Source organism: Meleagris gallopavo, chromosome 17, assembly GCF_905368555.1.
Source record: "Meleagris gallopavo chromosome 17, MGAL_WU_HG_1.1, whole genome shotgun sequence".
Taxonomy (NCBI): domain Eukaryota; kingdom Metazoa; phylum Chordata; class Aves; order Galliformes; family Phasianidae; genus Meleagris; species Meleagris gallopavo.
Window position 1 is genome coordinate 3,149,800 of NC_139420.1, and position 26,018 is coordinate 3,175,817.

A 26,018-nucleotide genomic window follows, 5' to 3' on the forward strand; every position below is an offset into this window, starting at 1 on the left:
CTTATTTACATGCTTATGCTTTCCCTTAGGTAAAAGAAATTCTGCACAGGGATTTTCCACTGTTGCCATTAATCATTTCATTAAAACGCTAACATGAGGCAATTTCTGCCACATCGACATAGCAACTGTTTCCAGTGTTTTTTACATATGTTTATACAGCCTCGTTTTTCAGAGCCTCTATCTCGAGTGGAAGACACTGGGCTAAGAGCTGCTGGTATTGTTGTCTCCATGGCAAATGTTAGAATGTCAACATAGGTGCAGTATAAAATTACCTGTGATGGTACTGGTCAACCAAAGGGCCACCTCCTGCTTTCCAGACAGTTACAGAGATGTGCAATGGCAAACACTAGCACTCACTGCACTACTATATCTATAGCTCTCCAGCCTTACTTTGGCTGGATTTCTGTCAGCAGGACCTGAGGGGTTTCTCTGTGCAGAGAAATCTGGGGATGTGTCTGTGCTTTCTGCAGAAATCCTGGCTTTCTTGGGGAAGTACAGGGCAGAGACACTGGCTCCAATTGATGCTCATCCATGCAAGTAGTCAGGATCTTATTTTATCTGACCCTCTTTCAGTGCCACAACATGCTGGACTAGATTTGGGGTCATACCTTTCAAATCTTGCAAAGCTCTGAAGGCATCCTGATTTCTCAGATCAGTGGATCTATTCCATGTTCATGTTCTCACTCTTACATTATAACTTGCAGCAAAAATCGTAGACAATGTGATCAGTAACTTTAAAGGAAACAGTGCTGTAGGAGGAGAAATCTCCCACTTAATCCCTACAGATCCCTGACTCCTTAAGCAATCATCATGATTGAGTCACAGTGCACTGTAATTTAATGTGTAGATATAATTAAACTGATGTAGGGCATCCATGTCCCAGTACTGCATGCTCCTCTGGAAAGATGGTGTTCACTGCAGCTGAAAGGTGTCCTGGTAGCCAACCTGTCTGAGCCCTGTCTCAGTCGGCCCAACAAACTGCCACAACCAACATCAAAATCCCCATGCAGAAGAGCACAAAGATATTATCACTGTAAGAAGGCAGATGTGGAGGCCACTTGTTATCTTCCCCAGAGAGCTGACAGCTCAGGCTGTTGGTTTATTGCATTTCTGCCAGCTGCTGACTGCTTGCAAGCCCTCCTGAACATCATCTTCACTGCGGGCATTCAACTTTCACCCAGAAAAGTGAGTTTGAAGCAACAGCTTCAAACACCCTCCAGCTGTGTTCTGTTCTGTGCCTGACAGACATCCAGTATGAAACCAGCAGCCAGTTGTTTACCTACCAGAATTACAAACAACGCTGGTGCCACAAAAGCCCAGATTGCTCCGTTCTCTAGGGAAAGCCAGCAGCTGCAGAGAAAAATAGAATGATTTTAGATGAAACACACAAACATTTAATAAGTAATGTTCTTGATTTAAAAAGAGACTAAAAGTAAGTTTAAAAACACTGATGAATTTTAAAAGCAAGAGTGTCAATAGGAAGCTCCTCTTCCCCTCAAATCCTGAGTCAAAATCTCATTTAGATTTGCACCTTCCAAAGAGTCAGGGACAGCTACCTGCCTCAGCAGGGCTCCAAATAGCATTAGGGGGAGAAAGATGGGAAGAAGGGAAAGGTTTTATTTGTTATTTGTTGTTCCTGCACTCACTGCTTCCAGTGCTGAAAGCACTGCCTTTGTAGTGACAAACCTAAGCCTTTTCTGCCTTGCCCAGCTGGGAATGGACAGGAGGTGGGAAAACACAGTCATACATTTTTCTTACAGCACAGGAGATGTAAGCCACTTAACCACACACAACAAACAACCTGCTCCAAAACTTTCACTTACATAATGGCAGGATTGAATCCTGTGGTATTTTCTCAGATAATTTTGCTTTACTTTTTCCAACTTAGATTGGAAGAGCTTAGATTTTGGATATTTTTTTAGATATTTTTTAAATATCAATTCTAAAGCTGTGGATGCTCAACTGCAGTTTTTTTCAAAAAGTTGAATATCTTTAACTGAAGTTTATTTTCATCTTGTCAGAAACGCTTCAGCTTTATTGTGTATGTGAGTGAGCAGAGTGCTCCCACTGGGTGCCCACTGTCAGAGGCAGTGACCTGCACCCATCCTCCTGCACATCCAGAATGGTGCAGAGCTGCCGCCCTGCTCACAGACCTATGAGTTTTTCTCCCCTGCAGATTTTTTATCCGTCTTGTACCTGACGTGGAGATATTTCCATACTCACTTGTCACTTTCTCCATAGCTGTCTAAGGACGATGTTGCAGAAATTACACAAATCACCAACGGGCAGCCTGTGAAAAGGCAGAGGTCATGATAGTTCCAGTAAACCCTGCAAATTCAGCCAAACTTTGCTTGGACAACAGAGCAACTCAGAGCAATTTTAGAATTAGGTCTGACTCCTTCTGCAGCTGTTGAATGCAATATATTTTAATCAATTAATGTTGGACAAACAAAATGACTTTTCAGTAAAGCACTAATTTAACAAGTAAACTGAATTAGTGCTAATTTCACTGAGAATCGTAGAGCTTTTTCAGCTCAGTTGGTTTTCTTAGTATGATTTCTGTCTCTCACTATTTGAACAGTGATATTCTGTGAAGCAATACCAAGTTTATTTTTACCACCTTCCCCCAAGAAAGCTCACCTTGCTCGAGAATTGAGAAACAAATGAGTTTCTTACAGGTATACTGGACTAGCAGGTGAGAAGACAGAAACAGTGACCCTTATTGGCCTAGAACACTGGCTCAGCACTGAGAAACAATTATGAATAGAGCAAAGCAAACTAGGATCCCACTCAGGTGCCAGACCAAGATTTATTTTAATATAAATATATAATAGCCCTGCAAGATTTCTGAGCTTAAAGTAGATGATGCTTCCAGATAGGTTTTCACAGCTCCAGTATGCAGCATCCTGCGTGGTGGAAGAGTGCTTGATGGGATTATGCAGAGATTATCCAGAGGCAGATGAATATGGCCCTGCTGCCAGGGATGGCTGTGTGCTGCTGGCCTCAGCACTGTCCTCTTGTGCCACTTAACACAATTTCCAGGCAGGGAGCTGGAAAGGGAATGAGGGCCTTTTTGCCAACGGTTCTGAATATAGGGAAACCTCATCCCTTTAAATATTAAATGATTGTCTGTTAACCCCTATATGATTTAATAAAATGTGAAGGTTTAGGTTTCTGTCATCTTGTGGAATTTAATAACCATGTCCCAGACAGAGTATTATACATGATAGCTTGAGGTTTCAATTTTCTTTTAAATTCTTCAGGGTTTCTGCATGAGCTTTTAACAAAATTTTCTGACAAGCAATTTCTGCTTAAATGTATTGAGTGTTCTCATAATCTTGTTAATCATCTTCACAAAATTCTGCAAAACTTTCTTGTAGTTGTAGAACAGTTATTCTTTGAAATAGTATCTTTGTTCTTTAACGACTGTGTCTACAATCACCTTGTTAGTTAGAAATGGGGAAGATGCAGCACCCACAGTCACTGTTTGGTCTTCCACTTTGAAATTCATTGGGAGGATTTCAACAACTTTGGAACTTGCTCCTGTTCTCCCATGCTTGTCCAAATACGGATTCATTCCTCAAAAGCATATTTGTGTAAAAACTAAGGGAAGGCAAAATTTTAATTTACATCTGTCTGCTTAAGAAAGGAGAATCCCATACGTATTTGAACAAAACCAAGAGCAATCATATTCAACATAGCAATTATGCACTGACTTAAGCCCGTCTGCTGACAATTGCTCTGCCATGGCTATGTGGACTACCTGGACTAAAAGTCCCTGGACTATGCCTTCATATCCCTGACCACAGACACTATTGGTTGGCACTGTTTATCTTCTGATGCTGCCTTACTTCAACAAGCAAGCTCTGCCTACACATCACAGAAGCAAAAATATGTGTGTCTAACTCTCCTCTACACTTTCTGTTTGCAATTTTTTTTTTCCAAAGGCCAGATATTCAAAGGATTTACTGTGACATCAATTTTAAATGGCAGTGAAGAGGAAAATTAAATACAAAGTTCTTTTAGAAGATAATAAAACTTACGCAGATGAAACACAGGGCAGTCATCTGCATAAAAAGACCTGTTAAGACAGGGGTAGTAAAACGTTCTGCAGCCTAAAGTGCAGTGGTTGCTTTTTCTTTGCATTGACAGGGTATTAAATACTAACGTATGCAGCATCAAGGTTTTTTTACAGTGAAATGAGACCCTTTGCATTAAGAAACAATCTTTCAATAATTCCATAGAAGTTGAAATAAAACTATATTTAGCCTAGGAGGATAGTAAGATTTATTCTGGACTGAAGAATTCATATGGATTATGTATTATACACAAAAGTAAATGTGTTTGCTTAATCTTCTGTCAGAAATAATTGTGTAAGAGCCGTGTAGCCTACCCCCATAATAGGAGATGTTGATGTTGTGCTGGCACTGGTTACCATCCATGAGAGAATTACGGTTATGGTTCTTGACTGTATCTGAAAGTTTTCTCAGTTAACAGATGCTACAAATATGCTCACCAATTCTGCCCAGAATTGCTATATTTATGATGCAATAGACCGTGCATTCCAGAGCACAGGATCAGATGAAAATGTTCTAGTCCACGTTTCTGGCAGATGATCTATGGCAGTGGTGTCATCTGTGTCTCTGTAGTCCCAGCACAATACAATGTCACCTTTAAACGGGACAAATAATTCCACACACCTCCCTGTGCTGCTGTAGCTTGAGTTGTCCAGGTCCCCAGGCCTGCTAATTTAAAGCTGCCTCCCAAACTCAGAATCAAAATACAGCCTGCAGTGTGAGCATAAACTCTGAGCAGCTGGGCACAGGAAGCCCAAAAGCACCATCTTTGCTCAGATAGAATTCTCCCTAAATTCAGCCCGAATACAGTCTCAAGCACAGAGCCTAAAATGAACATGAGATAGATTACCAGTTTCCCTCCTCTTCTTCAGCATCAAACTTCACATCTAAACCATTTGCTTTATGTTTCTGAAGGACTAACAATAAATTAAATGGACACAAATGAAGCATATTCCTTTCTAATACTTAAAAGATCTAATTTACTCAATGGGGAAAAGTATATTCTCCCATCTGTTTTGAAGAAGTTAATTTTGTATGGTTTCCTTTAGCTGTATTATACCGTATCTATCTGTGGATAAATCTGGGACAGCAAATAAGGAAGCTTAGATCTTTTGACAGCTTAGAACAAAATTCTCTATTCTTCAAAAGAAAAGAAATTGTCAGGGATTGGAAAACAGGTTAAGGTCAAAGTGCTGCAGCAAAATCTCCAGTATCACAGCCATTATCATCAGCATCCTACAGATGGCTGGTTGGGAAAAGTTTTGTTACAATAACCTCTGTGTGTTACACCCAGCCACCAGGGAAATAAAGCATTTTTTTTTTCCCCAGATTGTCTCAGGATAGCTTTAAAAGTAGAATATTATCACCCTCCTCAAATTGCTCTATTGAATTACAACTGCAGGTTTTAAGGTAATTTTAGCACCCTTGGGACTAAGGATAATACACAGGAACTTCAATCAACTCTGCATATTTGGTATCCTGTCTCTCTGATTACAGTTAAATTCATTTTACAGAAGTAATATCTCTCAGGAGCCTCAATAGATATTAGCAGATCAATGGTAGTCAGTGTGGAGTTCCTTGTTCCCAGCTTCTGTCAACTCATGCCTCACGTTCCAACTTGTCATTAACAGTCTCTGCAAACTTTCATATATGTATACATAGACCTGAGCTTCTGCTTAGACAAAAATCATGTGTCTGAGTTTGTAATTTCAAGACTGGTCTTCACATTATTCCAGGTCCTACGAGTTTGCAAAAGTCAAATGCAGTAAACGTTTCAAATAAAAGTAAAGAATCAAAAAATGAACTGTTGGATCACTTTTTTATAGGATCACTTTTTTACATATGCTTCTGAATATAATCTTGTTCCACAACGAATAAATGCTTACCCCATCCAATTCCATAATAATATAAGTGCTTGCTCTCTTCTGACCCAAAAACTTTGATCACCATACTGTAGAGGTGAAATCCTTCCACCAGCATCCATGCAAAAGCACTCAGGAAGAAAAAATGAAGGAGAATGGCCAAGATCTTGCAAGGCACCTAGATTAACAACAAAAATTAATAGATTACTTCTTTGTGATGCAGTCATATTGCTTTTGCAATTTTTTTATTTCTTTTTACATTTACACTGTAGGCTAAGTCACTCGTTAAAAACTTTTTTACAGAGCAAAGCACTGGAGGACTTCATTTCTCTAAGGCATTTTGAGATAGCTTCAGAGTAACAAATTTTCTTCCCTTATCTCACAAAATAAAAATAAAAATTAAAAACGTACATTGGCAGACATGCTGTGGAAAGTAAAATTGATTATTTGTATGTGCATAAGCAAAACTTTTACTAAAGTCTACAAGATATTTAAGAGTTCAAGCCTGCAATTTCAGTATCTTGTTGCCAAGTCTGTAGTGAACATAAAAGAATCATGGAAGTGGGAGTACTGTGCTCCGCAATGCTCCCTGTTCTGTATCATTCTTCATAATGAAAATATGACAACACACAAATTAAATCACACTGTATTCCCACTTCTGTCTGTCTAGGTTTAAATTTTGAAAAGTTTCTTATTTTCTTCCATTAGTAAAACCAACAGAGATTTCAAAAAATTACAGTAAGCTTTAATTGGCTCCCAAGTCCTAATTGCTCTGTGGTTTGTCTAGTTCGCCTGCATGTCTGAATTCTCAGTTTTCCAGATTCCATGTATCTGCTCCATACAAAGCCATGTTTGGCAAGAACACGCCAAGCAATTACAGCAAACAGCTGACATTTTTCTCCATAGAGACCTTACAGACATAATCTTCTGGGGGACTATGTGCTATCAAGTTTCTGGAAGCAGGAGCTAGTACAAAAGTTTACGCAATGGAAAAACACCATGCATAAAGCAAGCCTACCTGGTGTAAACTGGACTATCTGCTCCAGTGTAAACTACTGCATGTATTGAAGTGAAATAAATGCCTCAAGAGAGGAATTCCATGCTGAAGGCAATGCATCGAGAAGTAACAGCATCCTCTAGAGTTCTGCTTACACTCATCTCAGTGCTTATGGCCCGCTGTGGACTAGACGAAGTGTAGCTTGAGCTTAAGGACCAACTTTTCCTTAAGGGCTTTCATAACAGCTCTACCAATTAATCTTCAAAGAGACCTTACATTTTTCTCTAAGTCTCCTATCAGCCTACCTTGTGACAACAGTAAAATATAATCCTTTCTTCTTCCCTACTCCTCGCGTATTCACACAGCACAATTCTCCTTTTCCCACAAACTGCTTTTGGAGGATGTCTCGCTGTGAGCTGTTTCCCTCGTCATACAGTAACACAGCAGATATGACTGCCAATGGGCTAACCACACAGCAATCTCATTTGGCTTTCTTTCACTTAAGATACATTTTAAACGTGCTCTTGGAATGAGTAGCAGCTATATCTGAGGTTTGCACCCTGCAGCATCCCTTCTATCGCACTTCCAGAATTTTGGAGGGGTTGCTTGCATAATGTCCATGGGAAGATTTTTGTTGTTTTCATGGTTTCACTGCCTCACCTGGACAAGTCACAGTGAGGTACCCAGGCTGCTGGCGCCTGTGTGCTGAGGATTCATTACCAGTAGAAACCAGTTTGCTTCCACAGCGTTCTTAAATATCTTAATCTGTTGTTCCCTTTGTTGTGTCAGCTTAGCTTCTCTATGGTGGCATTTTATTCTTTTTGTTGATAGTTTAGGGCTTTTTGTACTAATGAAAATTAAGATGTGAGAACTTGATAGCATAATGCAATTTAAAGGCTTCCAGTATGTTCTCACTTGCACTCAGCTGGTTCTGTGCTTGTACAGGGACATTCCAATGCAAATCCACTGTGATTAGATGTATTAAAAAACAATAACTTTGGTTTTAATTTGTGTAAGTGAGATCTGTAAGCGGTTAGTATTTCAGAATGTTCTATGACATAGAGCTAAACCAGATTTGCTTATTGTCCACAACTGTAAAAATCTTTCCAGTTAATTTTATCAGAAGGCTATGAAACCCATTTAAATTCCTTTTGATTTCCAGCAGAAGATTAGTCCACAACATTATAATTGCAACATAAAGCTGACTTACAAGCTCCTCTTCTCAAATGGATGCCTTCAGTTTTTCAAGAAGCCAAGCAATATGCATCACAAAACAGCAAAAGAAATAAACAAAGTGCAGTAGCAGGAGTCTGCTCTGCATACAGTGCTTGATAATACTCATTCTGCATTTGTGCCTTACTTACTACTTTGATAACATCCTTAAATGACAGAATAATAAAAAGATCTTCCTGGATGTATTAGATAGATCAAAGTCCTATTCAAAGAAGTAGAGATTTGTTATTAGTAAGTTAAAAATTACTCCTACGCTATAAAAGGAAAATTGCTGTAGTATAAATTGCAAAAAATTAAATGATACATCTGAAACTACTAGGGAAATACCGTGTGCTATATCTGCAATCAAAACCTAAATATCAATAGAGGTGGAGAGGGAAAAAGGATGATGAAGTCATACAAGAAAGTGATGCCAGCTCGTGGCCTGTTTATACAATGCCATTCCTTATTGCGCTGTATTTCCTCAAGCAAACTGGTACCATTTGTCCTCCGAAGCAGGGCTCTTATAAACTGTTTAGCACTAAATATACCCATCTTTGACAGATGTAGAAGATTAAGTTCACCTCCCAGTGTACATATTGCCTCTCTCTTTTTGTAAACTACCATTTAGCAGTCCGATTACAGCAGCAATTAAAGGTATTAAAATTGATGCCCAAGCTGGTGAGAATTGAGCATGCAGAAGGTAAAGATGCAAGACTAATAACAGCATGAATCACAACACCTCTGATCCCTAGAGGTTATAACAATAAAAATAAAAGTGCAGCAGATACGTGCTTGGTGCTTTTCAGCTTCGAGATCTTTATAGAATTGTGTCCTGCAATTATTGTTGTTACAGTTATTGCTGAAATATCCAGGGATTCTGTGAAATGTTTGAAAGCCTAGTGCATGAAAAAAGGGCTTGCTTTCTGTGAGCTATGGTTTTCAAAAAGAAAACTTCACTTGTAATCTCCACTTGTAAACATGGTGGACATTTCAACCTCAGATGTAGTCAACTATGGAAGAGATCGCTGTCTGAGATACATGCACAGATGGACAGATGGATCAGTGGATGGGTAGATAGGTAGGCAGACAGATAGATCCTTTGCTGCTCTCCACTGTCTCCATTTTCCATCTAAATCATTCCTTATTATTTTCTCCCTTGCACATTATCTTACACAGGATCTACCAACAAAAGAGTATGAACTTAGATTCACAAATTGTTTTTAGATCCTCAGGTAGTCATAACCTAAGTAACATCAGATATTATTGTTATTTATAAACTTAAGAGAAGCTCAAGGAATTCAATTTGAGATGAATATAAGCGCAGACCTGCACTGGAAAGCGCTTTACTTGCACTGGAAAAAAAAAAAAAAAGATTAATATAAACTGTTGGAGCAATGGCCGGCCACAATAGCAACCCATTACAAGTTTTGCCAATTACAAAAGTCAAAAATAGAGCACACCTGAGGTCTGTTTTAAAATCAGGTTTTGTTTCTGCCTTTTTCAAGTGGCACATTACATCAACAGATCTTATGTTTAGAAATACTACCCTACCTAAAATTCAATTCATACAAAAATTTCCAATACAGAATTCATACAGTTTTCAGTGGAGGAAATGGATGAGATACACGTAAACCTTGTCAGGCAAAAGTCAGTCGATCCATTTGAACATGCAGCTGGAACTTCCTCATTACTATAGTGACTTTACTATTTGTTGGGCTCACATTCCCTTCTGTTCTGCAAAGAGTCAAACATGGACAGACACTATGATAATGCTATTTGAATTCACAGAAGGCTTTATCCAGTGTTGTGGGATGGCATTTTTTGCTTGGCATGTTAAAAATGGGGGGTCTCACATCCAATAGACATTGTATGTGGCATTCATGCCATGCAGAAGTCTTGCAAAAATGTCATTGCTCTGTCTCACTTACTGTTCCAGGGCTGAACTGAAAACTGGTGACAAGCAGGATCTGAGCTACCAGGACAGCAAAGGACAGGTTGGCATGGATATGATAGCGTTGGTTGCGGATGGTGCTCACAGACCTGGCAGAAGACAGAAAGGTATGTGAACAAAACAATATTCTGAGATGCATGAACATATTTATGACTCATCAGAAATACTTCTGATTGGCTTTTGGTAAATTGTTCTGGTGGAGTGTCTGCTGAGCACTTCTTCCACCAGGTCTGGCTTTCTGTATATTCTGTCACCATCCCAAAAGCAGTAGAAGTCTGATTTGCACATTAACTAGCTCTGCTAATTAGCTTTGACTGGCTATTAACAAAGAACTTGATTCTAAATGGTGCTGAGTTGTCAAGAAAATCAGATCTGTGCCTCACAGAAAGCATTCAGCAGTTTATAACACATAGCCCACATTCTGGCACTAAGTTTCTGTTTGTGTTTTGTTTGTATTTGCCTGTATTAGAAATAAGTAATTCAAAAACCTCCAGGTACACTTCTGGATTTACCACTATCAGCTTTTTAGCACGGGAACTATGGCTTCATACACATATGGATGGTGCCTATCTTGACAGTGCACTGAACAAGATTACAACATTATTTGAACCTCTCTCTCTTGTCTTTGAGAAACTGGCTGGAAATTTGACAAGAACATGCTTTCCTGGGAGTATTCTGACCTTTTGCTTCTGTAATCATCCAAAAACAGGAAGTAGGAAACAAACAAAAACATTTATCCAAACATTTCAGGCCTTTTGCATAAAGAAAAGAACGGTAGTAGAGAGAGGCTTTCTTGTTCAACATATGGCCTGCCAGCCCCGTCACTATCAGGAGACCTAGACCATTTGGCTGCATGAATGGCACAACTTCCTTTGCACAACAGTATGCGCTTCCATCTTTTCTTATGCTGCATTGTGATGACTTTTGTAACAGCTGGTGCACATTGTGCATGCCCCCTTCAGCGGGGTAGCATAGGCTCAGCAATGCAGCTGACGTCTTGCTATTAGCCCTGTACTTCCAGCACAGCTTCAGCCACTGCTCTGTTAGAAAGAAGCGAAGAGGGAGGCAAGAAGAAATATTGATGCCCTAAAAGTAATTTTGAAAGACAGGTTGTGCTGCTTGGTACCAGTGGCTTTCTAATAAGGAACTTCATGCAGTCACACAGTGGAACATCATTCCCCAGAAGGCAGGCAGGACTGCCCTCCTGGGAAGCAGCCTTCCTTGCCAGTACACAGAGAAGCAAAGAACTTGCCAGATTCCTCTCCGCTTACCTCATGATCATCTAACACTACATTGCAAAATTTCACTTCAGCTGTCTAATGAGGCCCTGCTCTCCAGTGAAAACCTAATCAAATTATTTTTAATTGGTAGTTTGAATGATTCTGTATGTAGGTGGGGTGCTTAACACTGTGATAGTCAGCCAGATCCAAGCTCTCTTTCCAAGTATGCTCAAGGAGTTTTCAGCCCAGCTGCAGCAGTACCAGCTCTTTTTGCTCATTTTCCTCTCTAAACACTAATATCCAGTTCTACACTCAGACAAAAAATGGAGCAGATCCTTCCCCTTTGCTAAATACGCTAATAGCACAGTGCCAATTAGGCAGACATTGGACTTGTTTAGGGTGGATTTTGCCACACATTACACACTTACTCCAAGTATGACCAACACGTATCTTGAGACTTGGAAGTAATATGGCTATTGGAACAAATAAACGTTGCAATCAGTTTACTTTGTTTAGCAAGCCCTTTTTCCTAGAAACTGGCCTCTCAGCATGGTTTGATGCTTAACAAGCAAGGAGACGAGAATCACATTCCTTGATATGATCCCAATCTGCTGCACAACCTTGGATGAGTTACTTCACCCCTTGTTAGGTTTTCTATTATTTGTTTAGATGGAAAATTCTATGAAAGCTTTTTTCCAGAAATGTTTGTATCGAGCTTAGCTGGGCCTCAAACTCAGTTGTCACTGCTAGAACATAAATAGGCAAAAAGGCCCTAAAGCACCCATGGCAAAAACCTTCACTGTGCATAAAGCCCCCAAAGGGGCTGCTGTGTTACAGGTGTGAGGGTGCAGAAATTCAGGGATTTAAACATGAGCCACAGAGTGAATTTCACACTTCATTCTCCTTAGCAACGTGTTAGAAAGCCAGCCTAACAGAGAACAAAGATACTCAAAATTAAATGTAGGTCATGTGGTGTAATTGTACACAGTATTTAGGAAATAGAAACGAGGCAGCTGATGTTGACTGAGCCTTCCTTTCCAGACATACCTAGGTAGTTTATAAATACACTGCTTTACAGGCAAGATGTAAAGCAGAAACTACTGCTTCTTTCACCCCAAGCAATCCAAAGATAGTTCTGCTGGGGAGATCCTGTAGTCCTTGCTTCTGACAAGCACTCCTACAGCCTCCTTGCAAGATTCCTGAACATGGCAAAACGTGGAGGGTTTTAAAAAAATCTAAAAATCTCTCATAGCATGAAAATAGTTTGCTATATAGGGACCACCCCATTTTAGGAAATTAATTTAGAAATAACCAGCCAGTACCAATACATGTGCAGAATCTAATTAAGGGTGGTTGAAAAATTAGTAGCCTTCGTTTTATTCTGGGCCTGAAGGGATCCAAACCAGTGACCTGAAAGGCACTGTTTGGCTTTCTGTACCACAGCAGCTCAGCACATATTCAGTTAAAATCACTCACGACAATACAGCAAATGTGACCAGCGTGATCGTCAAGCAGAAGATGGACAGAGCACAGCCAATGTAAGTGATGGAGGAGAGGGCCACCTGGTGTTCTCTTGTTAGCTGTACACAAACAAAATAAAAAGAAAACCTTTTAGTTGATTTATTGCACCACCAAACCACAGGTCAGCCCCCCTGCACGTAGCATTTCCTCTTCCATATACAAGCTGATGTTCATGATCGTTCACTGTTCTTTCTAACGCGCAAAGTGAAGAGCTGTCTCTGAATTGTAGTCACACAGCCAGGGAATCCACGTGCCCATGGCATTTTGATTCCTTGTTGTATTTCATAAATCAGTATTTCCTCAAAATGAGTTTGCTTCTTCACAGCAGTGATAGAATCAAGCCTGATTGAAGCAGCTTATTGGGCTGCACAAGCAGTATTTAGCAATGGGATATTTCACAGCTTGCAGGGCACTCTGCTAATGCTCTCATGCTGCAATAATTTACATCTTTGTGCAAATACCAGAAGTGCTTCACAGTGGTGAGAACTGACAAACCAAGATAACCCATAAATCACGAGCCATTTATAGCCCACTTGTTTTGTTTAATGTATCATGTTTTCAGTGCCTGTTGAAGGGGCTGGACTAACATCCACAGCATGGAAAACCAGAGAAAAGACCTAGTAAGAGCAGCCAGCATGTAAACCTTTAGCTTCAGCCTCTGTTTTTACCTACAGGCACCTTTTGTAAAAGTAATTCAATTTTCAGACATTTAATCTGTGACTCCTCAGTACACAGCACTACAGTTCTTGTTGAAACCTGGATAGATTCAAAGGAGGAGCGACAGTTTGTTTTCACCCTCCATCCTAAATTAATCAGCAAGTATGCCTTAATTTTCCGTGCAAACCCTCACAGAAGAATGACAAAAAAAGCCACACCTAGCAAAGGGAGCCAGGCGGTGTTAATATATAATAAGTAGAACAGAACTAGGCAAGAAAATTCGTTCTCATCTCAGAAGAATTTTCAAACATTTCTCCTGACTTGAATTAGGATAGAGTTGACATTTTCATAAACTGAACATTTGGGGGAAAAAAAAGTAGTCAATCAAAAAGTTTTCATTTTGATGTTTGAAATACTGTGTTCTTATTTCCTGTAAGTGAAACTCCTAGCTGAAAACTCATTCAAAATATTTATTCATTCTGAAAAATACTGAAAGGAATGATATTTTTTCCAATTTTTTTAAACGCAAAATCTGATGAATAAAACTGATCCAACTCATAGTTTGGAGTTTTCCATTATTTCCACACACACACTTTACGTTCCCCCACGTAAAGTATTTCATCAAAGATTACTGACCTCATCAGTTCTACTGATAAATTTCCCCCTGAAATTTCTTTTAAAGGAGAAAAATAAATGTTATGTGGCTGTAAGGACAAAAAAAATCATTTTAGATAAAAGCAGAAATGATGTGCTGTATAGGTACGTTTTTCCTGTAATGATCCACCAACAGCATCAGCTCACGTGCAGTTTCATGGCAGAACAGATTGTGGCTCTGGGCAATCTGAGGACTATTAAGTGATACAGCAGCAGCACTGAAAGACAACTGTTGCTATGGTGTTACTGCTCCTAGGAAATATGCTCCTTAGTAGCTTTTTTCTCTGTCAGCCAAAGACACATTTCTTGTCCCTGGCTTGGACAGCATCAATTACAAAGACAAAAGAGCTCTGTGTGCTGGACTATCTTAAAACGTCCACATAATTTCTGTGAAACGGAAGCCACATATAGCTATTCTTCACAGATTGTTCCTGAAATAGGAATATCTTGTACAGTAAATTGGGTAGCTTTAAAATGATTTCCTCATCAGGGATATTCATGTCCAAAATGAATGGGCCTTATTCCCTGATCGCTCTGATACACATCCATTTCTCTTGCTATGGGTGCTTTGCAGTTCTCCAAAGAGGGAAGGGGATCAGAGGAAGCTTTCCTGGCTTCAAGTCACTCAGGAATCAGAATTTCTCAGCATTTTAAGGCTTTCTTTCACTCCTTTCTTTCCCAACAAGAGCAGCCAGAAAATGCTTTCTCTGGGTTTTAGCCCTGTCTTCCTCCAGAAAACAGTGCAGGGCAAGACAAGGCGTGAATCAGACATTCCCAAGTGGAGCCTGTATGAGTTGGAAACCACAAATAAAAAAAAAAAAAAAATCACTCCTCCATAAACTGTAAATAAGTTATTCGAATCTAAAAGAACTTACATAGGTCCCTGCATCTGTGAACTGGAAATTGCTCTTGCCTCTGGTAAACAAAATCTGACAATGCTCTAAGATCAATACCTACACCTGTCTGGTAACAACAGTGACATCAAAAGTGACATCACTGTAGTTCGATTTCTCATCTTGCATAGTATGAGGGACACAAAACATAAAGCATGAAGTAGGTAGTTCTGAATAATTTTTTTGTTTGTAAAGGAAAAGGTAGAGCCCTGTAATAGCTGTTCTCAAATTGAAGAGCCAGGTTGGAGTTGTGCAATAGTCCCTGCTCACATTGGCTGCAGCCACTGCAGCCAACACCTTTTGGTAAATGATATAAATTGTGAAGAAAGGATACAGCACGAAGAGGCCTGGAATGATTTGCAGGGTGTGCAGCCTCATTTCTGCAGACAGGTGTATGGTGTGGGAGAGAAGAGTCTTTGTTTAAAATATCAGGTCTCTACTAACTTCTCACAACCCAGCTATTACAGCACAGCTAGACAGTGTGTGTTTATGTTCATTGTAAGGGATAATAAGCAGTTTTTAGTTTTTATTTTTAGAAATACCTGTACTGTCAAAGCATTGTGTATCATCAGTCGAGAAACAATTTCCTGTAAGTCCCCATGCTCTGAAGTGAGCTGATTTCATCTTACCTCAGCTTGTCTTTCTGCAGTTTTTCAGACTTAATGCATGACATGGAATGCAAAACACTAATTTGGCATGATCGTATAGTCAGCACAAAAATGCTAATCAGGCTGTAATGCTATTACTAAAGAAAATAGCATTAAAAAGTAGCAAATAAAACATCGAACAATCTGTGAAGTAGTCCCATGAGCATGATTCTCACACTTGTCCCAATCTACATCAAATTATTCTTTGCTTCTCAAAGAATTTGCTTTGAGTGCATAAGGTCATCTTCTGAAGTCTGCAGCAAGCTGAAGCACTAGGAAGCAAGTTCATGCAGTCATGAGTGTTAGTAATCATGAACACTATTAAAAAAAACAGATGTTTCTCAGTTGCACCTTTGAGAAACTGTTACATCAGAAATTCATACTCCATATAATCCCCCCACACCCTTTTTATCTTAGCCTGTGACAGCCTTTGCCTTGCACGTGTCACTAATAATGTGAACAGAGATCTGGCAGTTTCAGCAGTTACACACATCTGAAACATTATAGACTATTGTCTTACCCCACTTTTACCTTGTAAAAGAAGTTAGTACATTCCTTGACAATTTTATTTTGGAAACTCACAGGCAAGCGGATGGCCTGAGAAACAACCCTGGAAAGACTACAGTTCAGACTCCAAATATATATTTTTCTTTTATGATGTTGTTAATAACGAGAAAACGAGTGACACCTAACTCCTCAGTTTAAAAGTAACTGCACAGGAAGATGAAAATATATTATTATAATGAGATGGTACTTTTCATCTCCAGAGCGTCTGGAAAAGGTCAGTTGAAGCTGAAAGACTCGTTCAGTAGGTTACACACTGAAAATTGTTTTGTCTGTATATAGATCAGGAAACCTATTTCTTTATGTAATATTAACAAGCAACCACATACACCACAAAGCACAACAATCTGTCAAAAAGCTGACTGTGCTATAGAGAAACAAATTATCAACAGATCAGATCAGAGCATCTGTCAGGGCAGCACGGGGCTCTTTTCTGCTCAGCATCTCCTTCCAAGTGTTTCTTTGTTTCCTGTGAAATCTGTACTCCTGTTCCTGTTTTTCACTCTTCATCCGACAGTCAGTTAATCCCCATTTCTCCTTTGCAGAAGGTGCACCAGAAGGTGCACTTTCAGCTTTGTCTAGAGAAAGGATATTTTGGGGGAAGTACTGATCTATGCTTTTATTTTTTACATACTGCATAATCCCCTCCATGTCTGCCATTAGAGACAACACATCAGACACAGGGCCGAGTTCAGGAACCTAAAACAAGGTTTGTTACAGATGAAAAGTTTTGTCTGTATACCAAATTATGACTTATGACTTCTCAATTTAGCCACAAAAAGATTATTTTATTTTCTAGTCCTCTGTTACGAAAAGCAATTCACCTTCTTCCAAAAAACAGCAATTTTTGAACCAAAAAGAAGTTTTACAGCCTTAAGAAATGGAGCCTGCATTCTAAGAACTATATCATACCCACGATTCGTACTTTAGAGTATTAATTACTGGTACAGCACAGAATGTGATGTGTTTATATAGCATAAGCATTTTATAAAATTTATTTGTTTACTGGTGGAAATGCAAGGTATGGACGCTGTACTTTGCCATAAGTCTTAGCATAAGAGCAAATGATACTTTCCTGTTCCTCTTGGTCAGCTTTCCATGTCAAAGAAGCATTACCATCATGAAGTAACTTGCAGTAATGTACGCTTTTTGCACTGTTTACTAAACTGGCTGAGATCTGCCATGAAATATCAGCCACCAGCCTGGTCTGAAATCTACACTGTAATCCTTTTGCAAAGGCTTGAAATGATTTCTGATGAGACGTTTCTTGGGGGTAGGGAAGGGAGGAGAGGTAGGGGTGAAAAATTAAGGTTCAGCCAACCCTCTTGAAGCTGCACCTTTAAAATGCAATCTGAATCCAATTAAGAAAAGGATGAATAATTAACTTTGGCAGCCTGAGTGTTTCAGAGACATTAAAACGCTGGCCTTGGCTGATGAAGCTAATGGTTTTAATTGCCTCCAGAAAGGCTGCTGAAATTCAATTTCAGTCCAGTGAGGCCTTTATTTATATATTAAATAATAATAACAATACAAATCACTGTTTTCCTTCAGCTTGCCAAGCACTTTGTTATGTACATAACATTACAGTTTGTTTTTTTTTCAAATTAACATCTGTGTTTGGCTCAGGAGGCTCAGGCACGACTCTGGTGGGGCCACACCTATGGGGGCTGCACAGTCGTTACTCACATTGGGAAAATATAACTTGATTCAGCCACAGTATATCTAATACCACAGAAAAAAAAATCTCCGAGAGTCATGCCCTGCACTGTAATCATCTTTATCAGACATTTCCAGCAGAACAGCTTTTGAATTCCCATTCTCTATTAATTCCACATCTCCAAGTGATCAGCAGTAAAGTGCTACAAAGGGGACCTTTCAGGGTTTGAAGGAACATTTTTCTCCAGGCAGACCAGCCTTGTGGCTGCTTATTTAAAACTTTTCACTGTGACATGTAAAATTTAGAAATTTCCAAATGTCTCTGCTGAGGTGTTAATTAGTATTTTTTAAGGCCTACATAGACTTTTAAAGTACTTCTGGGCAAGATGGCATCAAACAGTGGGTAATCTGCTCATTACAAATCTCATCCAGCAAGATATTTGTTCAGTTGAAGCCTGAAGGAAGCATGGTGGGGGGGAAGTACTCCAATTGTGAAGTTTGGAGATCAGAAAAGTAGATAATTGTGAGTCCTTCCTCAAGTCTGTGTTTGTGTAACAAAAAGCAGTGTGCTTTTCTGCCTTCTTTCCAGGGCTAAGACTTTCAGTGGTCATAGAAAAATGTTGAAGTGTTATACTTAGAGCAGACCATCCTATGTGAATCTGAAGGAGTAACTTTTCCCCATGCACCTCAGATTTATACATCTGTTCTCTGCTTTCTGTTCCAACAAGAGCTGTTGTCCAATTAACAGGCTAACCAAGCCATGAGAGAGGCTTAGGAGGAGAAGAAAAGCCCGTGTGGGTCCAGCAGCTCTAGAAGGCCAAGAAATGATGGTCTCCTGCCAAACCAAGGCTGAGATCTTTTAGAGCAGTCGAGGATAATTAAATACCCAGAGCCCAGCACAGTTCAATGAAAATGAGTATGTCCACCTCCCCTGTCCCAGCCCTGGGCTCTGATTCAGAAATGCCTGTTTCGATTTGGGGCTGCAGCAGCTGTGGAGGCCCTAGGTGCCCCGAGCTCCCTGGCAGCACACTTTGGGGGAGAAGGGGCACCCAAGGTTGGCAGCTGGGGCACTGACCTTGAGAGCATGGGCGGATCAAGTTCAATGATGTTCAGCAGAGAACAGTGATGAGTAGAGGTGTGGTGTTGTAATATTTTCATACTACGTGGGGAAATCCTTTAGTCAGCAAGAATATCTAACTGCCAAACAGCTCGGTGCTTTCATTTCCAACCTAGGAAGAAAGTCTATGCTATTTTGTTAAGCATTCTGATTACAAAAGAGTCTTATTTCATGCTCCTCAAACAAAAGAGCTGTTTGACCATTAACGCATTCTTAAATATTTGGTTCCTCCAAAATAGAAAGCAATTTTTTGTTCCTTTCTGCTCAGTGAAATTCAGTAATTGCCAAACAATTCTCCAAGGGATGTCAAGGGTTTTTGTGTTCTGCAGCATTAGTCCAACTTTTTCTATGTAATTCTATGGGATTAAGGACAGACCCAGAGAGTCTCCTATTTCCTCCTATCAAAATTGACAGAGCTGCGCTGGCGGAGGAACAAAGGAGAAGAATGAATGATGGCTCTGAGTTAAAAATCAAGATCGGTGCTCCATTTTCAGGAAAGATGAGCATGGGTGTAGTACAGACAAAGACATACAATGCAAAGTCACTCTGTGAGCACATCAGGGAGATCCTCCATGGGGGCAACACTGACAGCGATAAAATGGAGGGGGAAGTGGAGAGAGTGAGAAAGAGCAAAGAGGAAAGCTTACAAAGCGATGTGAGCATAAACACAGGCTGATTTATCTGTGTTCATCTGTGGGTAAGGGCTGACTAAACTGTCTGAGGAGATCTCTTCAGTTAAATAAACTGTCAGCGGTAATAAACAGGGACAAAACATTGCAATGCCTATTCAATTTTTAAATATACAACATACAAAAAAATTACTGGACTAAGGCACTATTCTTTTTTATGTTCTCAACAATGAAAATCATGCTGAGAAGAGTAATTGTGTTAAAATAACAAAACAGCAACAAACCATGTTGCTTCCATTTCATCATCCCATTAAAGTACACAATCTGAACAGTCTGAAAAATTTAAGAACAAAAGTTATCATTTCAGACTGCTGTTTTAACGTCCTCTGAGTGCAATATTTGATTAATAGCTGGAATATTTGATTTAGGAAAATACTGCACCAATCTCACAAATTATACACTTATGCCCAATATTTTTTAAGCATTTGACAGTGTTAGGATGTTTTCAAATAGTCTTTACAAACATGAATAAATGCACTTTGTTCTTTCTCAGTCAGGCATATATTATCAAAAATTGCTCACAAAATCAGCTATAGCATTGGAAATTAAAATAAAAACACAAATGTTTCCCCAAAGAAAATAGTGGGATTTCTTTTCTTTTATGAATAGACGCCCATACACAATTCTCAAAGCTTCTGAAAAACCCTGGGCTCCCTGATAAGCTACAGGTTGTCTATAGATCCATCTGCAAGATCAAGAAGTTCTACATATTTTCCTGTTCATAAATTCTTCTGTTTTCAAGCCCAGTGGTGGGCATCTTGAACTGCATTGTTTGGTCTTCACTTCTGTATCGAAAACAAGATCTCCAAATGGGATGAAATACAGTTCTTCCTAGTTTTAAAAATGCAGAAAACGTGTCCAATTAGTTAAAACCATTACTTTGTTGTGAATGTCCATGCACATGTCAAGTAGTCATTTTTACACCCCCAGTTGAAAAAAGACAGAAAGAGCAAAGCCCCTCAGGTAAAACCAACCTAAAAGAATGGTGTACTACTGCTGCGTCCGGTATTGCTCACTTACTGGAGAGGGACCCAAACTTCACGCTCTATTTTTGCCGTGGGGACAGTGATTTCTCCTTTCTAAGGCTTTGGAACTCTAGGCCCCAGGTATCCACCATGCTTTTGCTGCTGAGATGACATTTTTGTGGCAGATGGTACAAATAGCCTGGCATGCCCAGTAGTTGTTGGATCACTATAAAAATAAAATGTGCCAGATGGCTGGCATGTTTGCTGGCAGCAGCACAGGACCCCACTGACTGTTGAGAGGAAGTAAAGCTGCCCAAAAAGAAATAATGGCATTTGACTTTTCTTTGGAGTGCTTTTGAAATGTGGCTTGCTCCACGTTGGATTTGACTCCTGCTGGCTAGAAGCACTCTGTGACATTCCTCTGCATGACTGTGCAGGAGGAACATCACCCACATCTCTCCTCCTGATGTCAGCTGTCCTTCCCAACCCAGGCGTGGGCATGTTCCTCTCCAGCAGGAGGTACCATTTGTTGCAGGTTGAGATCTACCCAGCTCCTGTGCAAGTGGAGGATGCTTAACTGAGGGAACATCTCATCTGCTGTCCTCTGCTGTTCCTATTCAGGTTCAAGTCTACAAAGACTGTAGTACTTCGAGAAAACCACCAAAATATCACTCCGGGTGCTCTCCACTTGGAATTTTTCCAAAAGGAGCAAACATACATCAGTTTAGATATACCAAACAAAATGGCTTATTTATTTTTCCTACTGCAGCTATATTAATGCATCTTTGTCTCCCAAACTGTAGCACTGCAGGGCAGCTGGCAATACAGATTTGCTCAGACAGCAGGAAGCACAGAGTGAGGTGAAAGGTAGAACACAGTTCTGCAGATCAAGAAAGGACAAAGACCGGCATGAACCCCTGAGAGTGCAATTTCAGCAAGGATTTGCTACATGGGACGTTTTTGCTTTTTCTCAGTTTCCCCGTCAGAAAGAAGAGCATAAATTAATTGGTTAATATCTGCACAACTGCTCTGAGCATCCCACTGACCTGTTTTGTCAGAGTGGTGCTTCTGTAAAGTTCTCAATCTTACTACATCGACCAGAGTTGTGAAAAGGCTTCTCAATAGTTTCCATGTTCTGATGGTATCCTGGCCTTAACTGCAACCTCACAAAGGCAATCAAGGGCTGAATGTGTTCCTTCAGGAACAATCTGCTCATCGTTAGTCACATTTTATCTTGGATTTGCTTATTTATTTAAACAAATTGATTGCCACAAATCTCCAAAACTCCATGCAAATGGTATGATAAATGAATCTCCGTAAGCAAGTCTAATTCTGGGCCAACCATAACAACAGAGTGGTGAAGACACGAATAATTTTGGCACTCCACGTGGCCAGTTCATCGGCAGGCTAACAGGTCAGTGCCAGCCTGACATTTCAGTGCCACATGTTTGTAAGCTTTTCCAGTATTTTCTTCTCATTCCTGAAATAAACTTGTTACAACTGTGACCATCCTTCATGGCTGAAAGCAGCGAACTGCAGACATGGATCTCAGGCTCATCAGCAATATTGTTAGTACTGCTGTTCCACAATCATAGCAGCTTTAGCGCATTCAAGTTGTGCTGAAACTAATGTGAAATTTGAAGTAGTGTTCAACTACACTTGTAATCCAAACTCAGTTTCAGCTAATTCACAGCATTCAAATAAATTCTTCTCCACGCACTGTTGTATAGTGCACTGATTTAAAAGTGGAGGTTAATTTTCTCACATTGAAGTTAGCATTCCAGAATGTAAAGCTTTCTTTTATGCACTCTCAATTTCTTTCTCTGAAATACTGGGACAAAAATGCTCTTAAGTCTCAGAGCTCCTACCTCCCTACTTTCTTGTATTTCTGTTTAAATTAGGCCCACCTGACAGTCTGCCTCATAACTGCCTAACAACGTCAGCATTCCTTGTCTCAATATATTTCAAGTTTTCAAGAGAAAGCGCTACAAGATGCCAGATATCCTACAACTCTGTTCATATAAATGTCCCTCTGAAAGAAAATAAAATCTGTACGACACATTATGATTCCTCTCCAAGCCAGATGCATTAAGTATTTACCTAGATCTTTTCCTTGTAATAAAATTGCAATGATAAAGAATCTTGAGAATTTATAGTCACTCGTGCTCACAAGTGAATTGGGCCAGTGTTAGCAGGAAGGGAGGCACGAGGGCAAAATGCATCAAAGCTGGTGGGTCTGAATCATGCTATTGTTCTAGAAATGGAAAAAGCCAGACTTGATCATGGGAAGGGACAAAGAATCAACCAAGGAGACTCTTGCTTGAGTTTAGCATAACTCTAAAGACATAGTCACTATCCTTGGTAAACAACTGTCATCCAAACTCAGCTCCCTGCTTTGTTAGACATGCTCACCACAAGTACTTAAATGGAAGGTTATTTCTGAGGAAGGTTACTTGCTTAGAGACACCTCAGCTTTTTCTGAACTGAGAGAGCACTTCATGCTCTCCTGTTTTGAACAACAAATTCTCTTTGAATACTCGCAATGCCTAAAATACACTTATGCTTTTTTTCTTAAGCAAAAAGAAAATCAATCTCTTTCCCGTGGAGAAGGGCCAAGTACATCAGAACACATATCACACTGAACTGGTCTCGAGCATTCATGGATTTCCACATCAACATGGTTCTCTGTCAACCAATGCATTATGTTAAAACCTGGGATTTTAAGTGAAAGAGGTTATAACAGAAAAAGATGGGTATTAAGGTTTCTATGCATCAGAGTGTCTTGGTCTACACGTCTCACATGAGATTTTACATCAGTTTTGTTTTCTAACTTATCATAAATAAGTAAAATAGGAGTTCAAATACATTTTACAAAAACTGGGACAAAATACTGAAAATAGAACCACTAAATGACTGTGAGAAACTGGACAGTGCATTCATGTTTCCTAGTTATGCATTTGAGATCTCTTTAAGATAGTCTGACTCAAAAAGCTTTGGTATAAAATGTCTTTGATCTCTAGTGACTAATACTGCATATTATTAAAACTTACCCCAACATCTCTTTAATCATAACAATCTCACATTTGTTTGTTTGAAAGTTATGGCTTTCAGAATTATTCCCCAATGGAAAATCAACTAATCTTTCACCAGTATGTAATTGGTGGATGCCCTGTTCAATTGTGCTTAAATCATTTAATCTCTGTATACTGCTCTTTAAAACAATTTTAATAATAGCATATTTCTACCATTCTATTTTTACCTCACAAGTGGGAAGCTCTGTAGGCAAAACTGCATTTTATTGTGAGCACAAAGTGTTCCTAAGAAAATGATACTTAGAAATGAGCTGGGATCATTAGGCGCTTTATAAGTCACAAGGACAACAAAGGGTAGATAAAAACTGGGAGATCTGAACAAGGTGCCCTCCCTCTTCGAATGGCTAGACCAGTACAGAGGGCTCTGGGAATTAATTTATTTGGATTGCAGACCATTCTGTTCTACACCCTTACCCCAACTGTGATGGCGTGACACCACGTAACTGGGATAATCATGCAAGCACTTGTGCTAACAGTGTTACTGAATCAGTAATTCCTACTGGCAGTTATGAATCATTCATTCCTTGAAAAATCTTTGCTGCAGCTCAGTGGGATAGCCCTGATTACCCTGAGCTGCAGCTCACTTTTCTATCTATCTGCAAGAACCACAAGCACAGGCAGCTCATCCTGCAGCAGCAGCTAGGCTACTGTATAAAATAAGAGCAAATCTATCATTCAAATCAATTAACAGGAGCCTGAGACATGGCCCACTACTCAGTGCATCCACACCAACCAAGCTGACAAATACCCTCTAGCTGTACCACAGAGGACACTGCACTTGTTAGTAGCACACTGTGATAAATGTCACAGTACGACTCCTCCTGTCCCACTGCAGTTCTTCTTCACTTGTTAATTTATATTGTTAGGATGGTGCCTGTAAAAAGCTGAGAATGTGCCTGAGAGTATAAATTTGACAGACAATCAGTATAAATTACTTTAAATGTATGGTCTGTAAATTATTTATATTATAGATTCATTATTTATCAGCTGGGAGTTTTCCAGAGCAGAGCTTTGTCGCTGCTTCTATAGGTCCTCCCTGACAGTAGCACACCAAATAAAGCAGTAAAATCATATTTCTCATGCTCATGGCAGTGCTGCCTGTTTGCCTGCTAAGACCCAGCAGGGGTTTGGCCTTTCCTGCTACTGAGCTTTGGTGAGGAATTCCTTCAGGAGGCACAAGCCAGCACTTCACCTGCAAGGAGCAACGCTGCCATCTCTGAGGAAATCTCAAGGCATCACACAGCATTATGAAGGCAAGAACATGTTCGGTGAGAAAAGTGATATGTTTATCATTAAACTTCATTTGAAAGCAGAGATGAGTATGAGAGTCAAGTAGAAAGCCTTGGTCACGTTCTGGCTGCAAAGAAGTAAATCTGCTTAACAACAATTTGGACAAAGGAACCGAGCATAGAGAAACTATACATAAGGGTTCAGTCTCTAAAACCTCCATTGCTTTCTCACACTTCTACACAAGTCTTTGCTTGGCAAGAGGGTGAAGAAAGAGTAGCAGAGAGGCACTTGAAAAGCTGGCAGGGAAAATGGTAGGGCCCAGCTGGCAGCAGTTTGCTTCACATGGAGTTCAAGCTTGGCTGTTCAAATTCTGCAAGTCTACTTAGCAAAAGCCTTGAACAGCCACATCTCAGCTGTCTTGGTCTTGAAGCGAATCATCAAACCCAGGCTGGTCTGTGCTGTGTTTTCCAGTGCTTTTCCTGTCTAATACTTTAAGAAATAGTACTAAAAGGGTAATAATAACGTACAGTACTTCAGGACTCCCACCTATCACAGAGATGTATGCTCCATTCAGTTCCCAAATATTTTAGAAAACATATATAGTCCAGAAGGATTAATACAACATCCCAGTAAACAAGCTGTAGATTAAATCTGAATAGGACAAATACGAGCCCAGTTCCAATCACTTATTGATGTGTGTGTATTTATGTTTTGTTTCCAACAGTTACTCTTTTGCTTAATCTCACCTTCAGAGGCACCACTTGCATCAGAATGGCGAAATTAGTGAGGTGGTTACAAAGACACACGGAGTAGTTGAGGTCCCCGCTCTCACGCACACAGCCTTCATTAGACCAAACTCCAGTTCCGTTGCTGCAAAGCATACAAAAATGGCACAGTCTCTACCGAAATGCATCTTATTCAGGTTAGTTTGACATATATTGTACTGTACAGGAGGTATAAAGGTTTGAAAGCCATTGTGGGCTTGTGTGCTCATAAACGCTCTTAGTGTCCT

General features: G+C 39.8%; 1 protein-coding gene and 1 long non-coding RNA gene across 6 annotated transcripts in view; one reads left to right on the plus strand and one right to left on the minus strand.

Annotated features, from left to right (window-relative positions):
- The window catches only part of LOC109370309 (uncharacterized), a 201,970-nt gene that overhangs the window by 114,295 nt on the left and 61,657 nt on the right, over positions 1-26,018 (plus strand). For all 3 annotated transcript variants that reach the window (XR_014887063.1, XR_004161573.2, XR_014887062.1), the window contains one exon: positions 10,087-10,208. This is a non-coding gene — a long non-coding RNA (uncharacterized LOC109370309). The remainder of the gene's footprint in view (positions 1-10,086; positions 10,209-26,018) is intronic.
- ADGRD1 (adhesion G protein-coupled receptor D1) overlaps positions 1-26,018 on the minus strand; it is a 125,914-nt gene that overhangs the window by 32,403 nt on the left and 67,493 nt on the right. For 2 of the 3 annotated variants that reach the window (XM_010720036.4, XM_010720037.4), the window contains 6 exons: positions 25,753-25,876; positions 12,798-12,901; positions 10,079-10,190; positions 5,963-6,116; positions 2,224-2,290; positions 1,284-1,350 (listed from right to left, as the gene is read on the minus strand). In XM_010720036.4, the coding sequence (XP_010718338.2) occupies positions 1,284-1,350; positions 2,224-2,290; positions 5,963-6,116; positions 10,079-10,190; positions 12,798-12,901; positions 25,753-25,876 (628 nt within the window). The remainder of the gene's footprint in view (positions 1-1,283; positions 1,351-2,223; positions 2,291-5,962; positions 6,117-10,078; positions 10,191-12,797; positions 12,902-25,752; positions 25,877-26,018) is intronic. The other variant, XM_085238705.1, reaches the window with a different exon arrangement.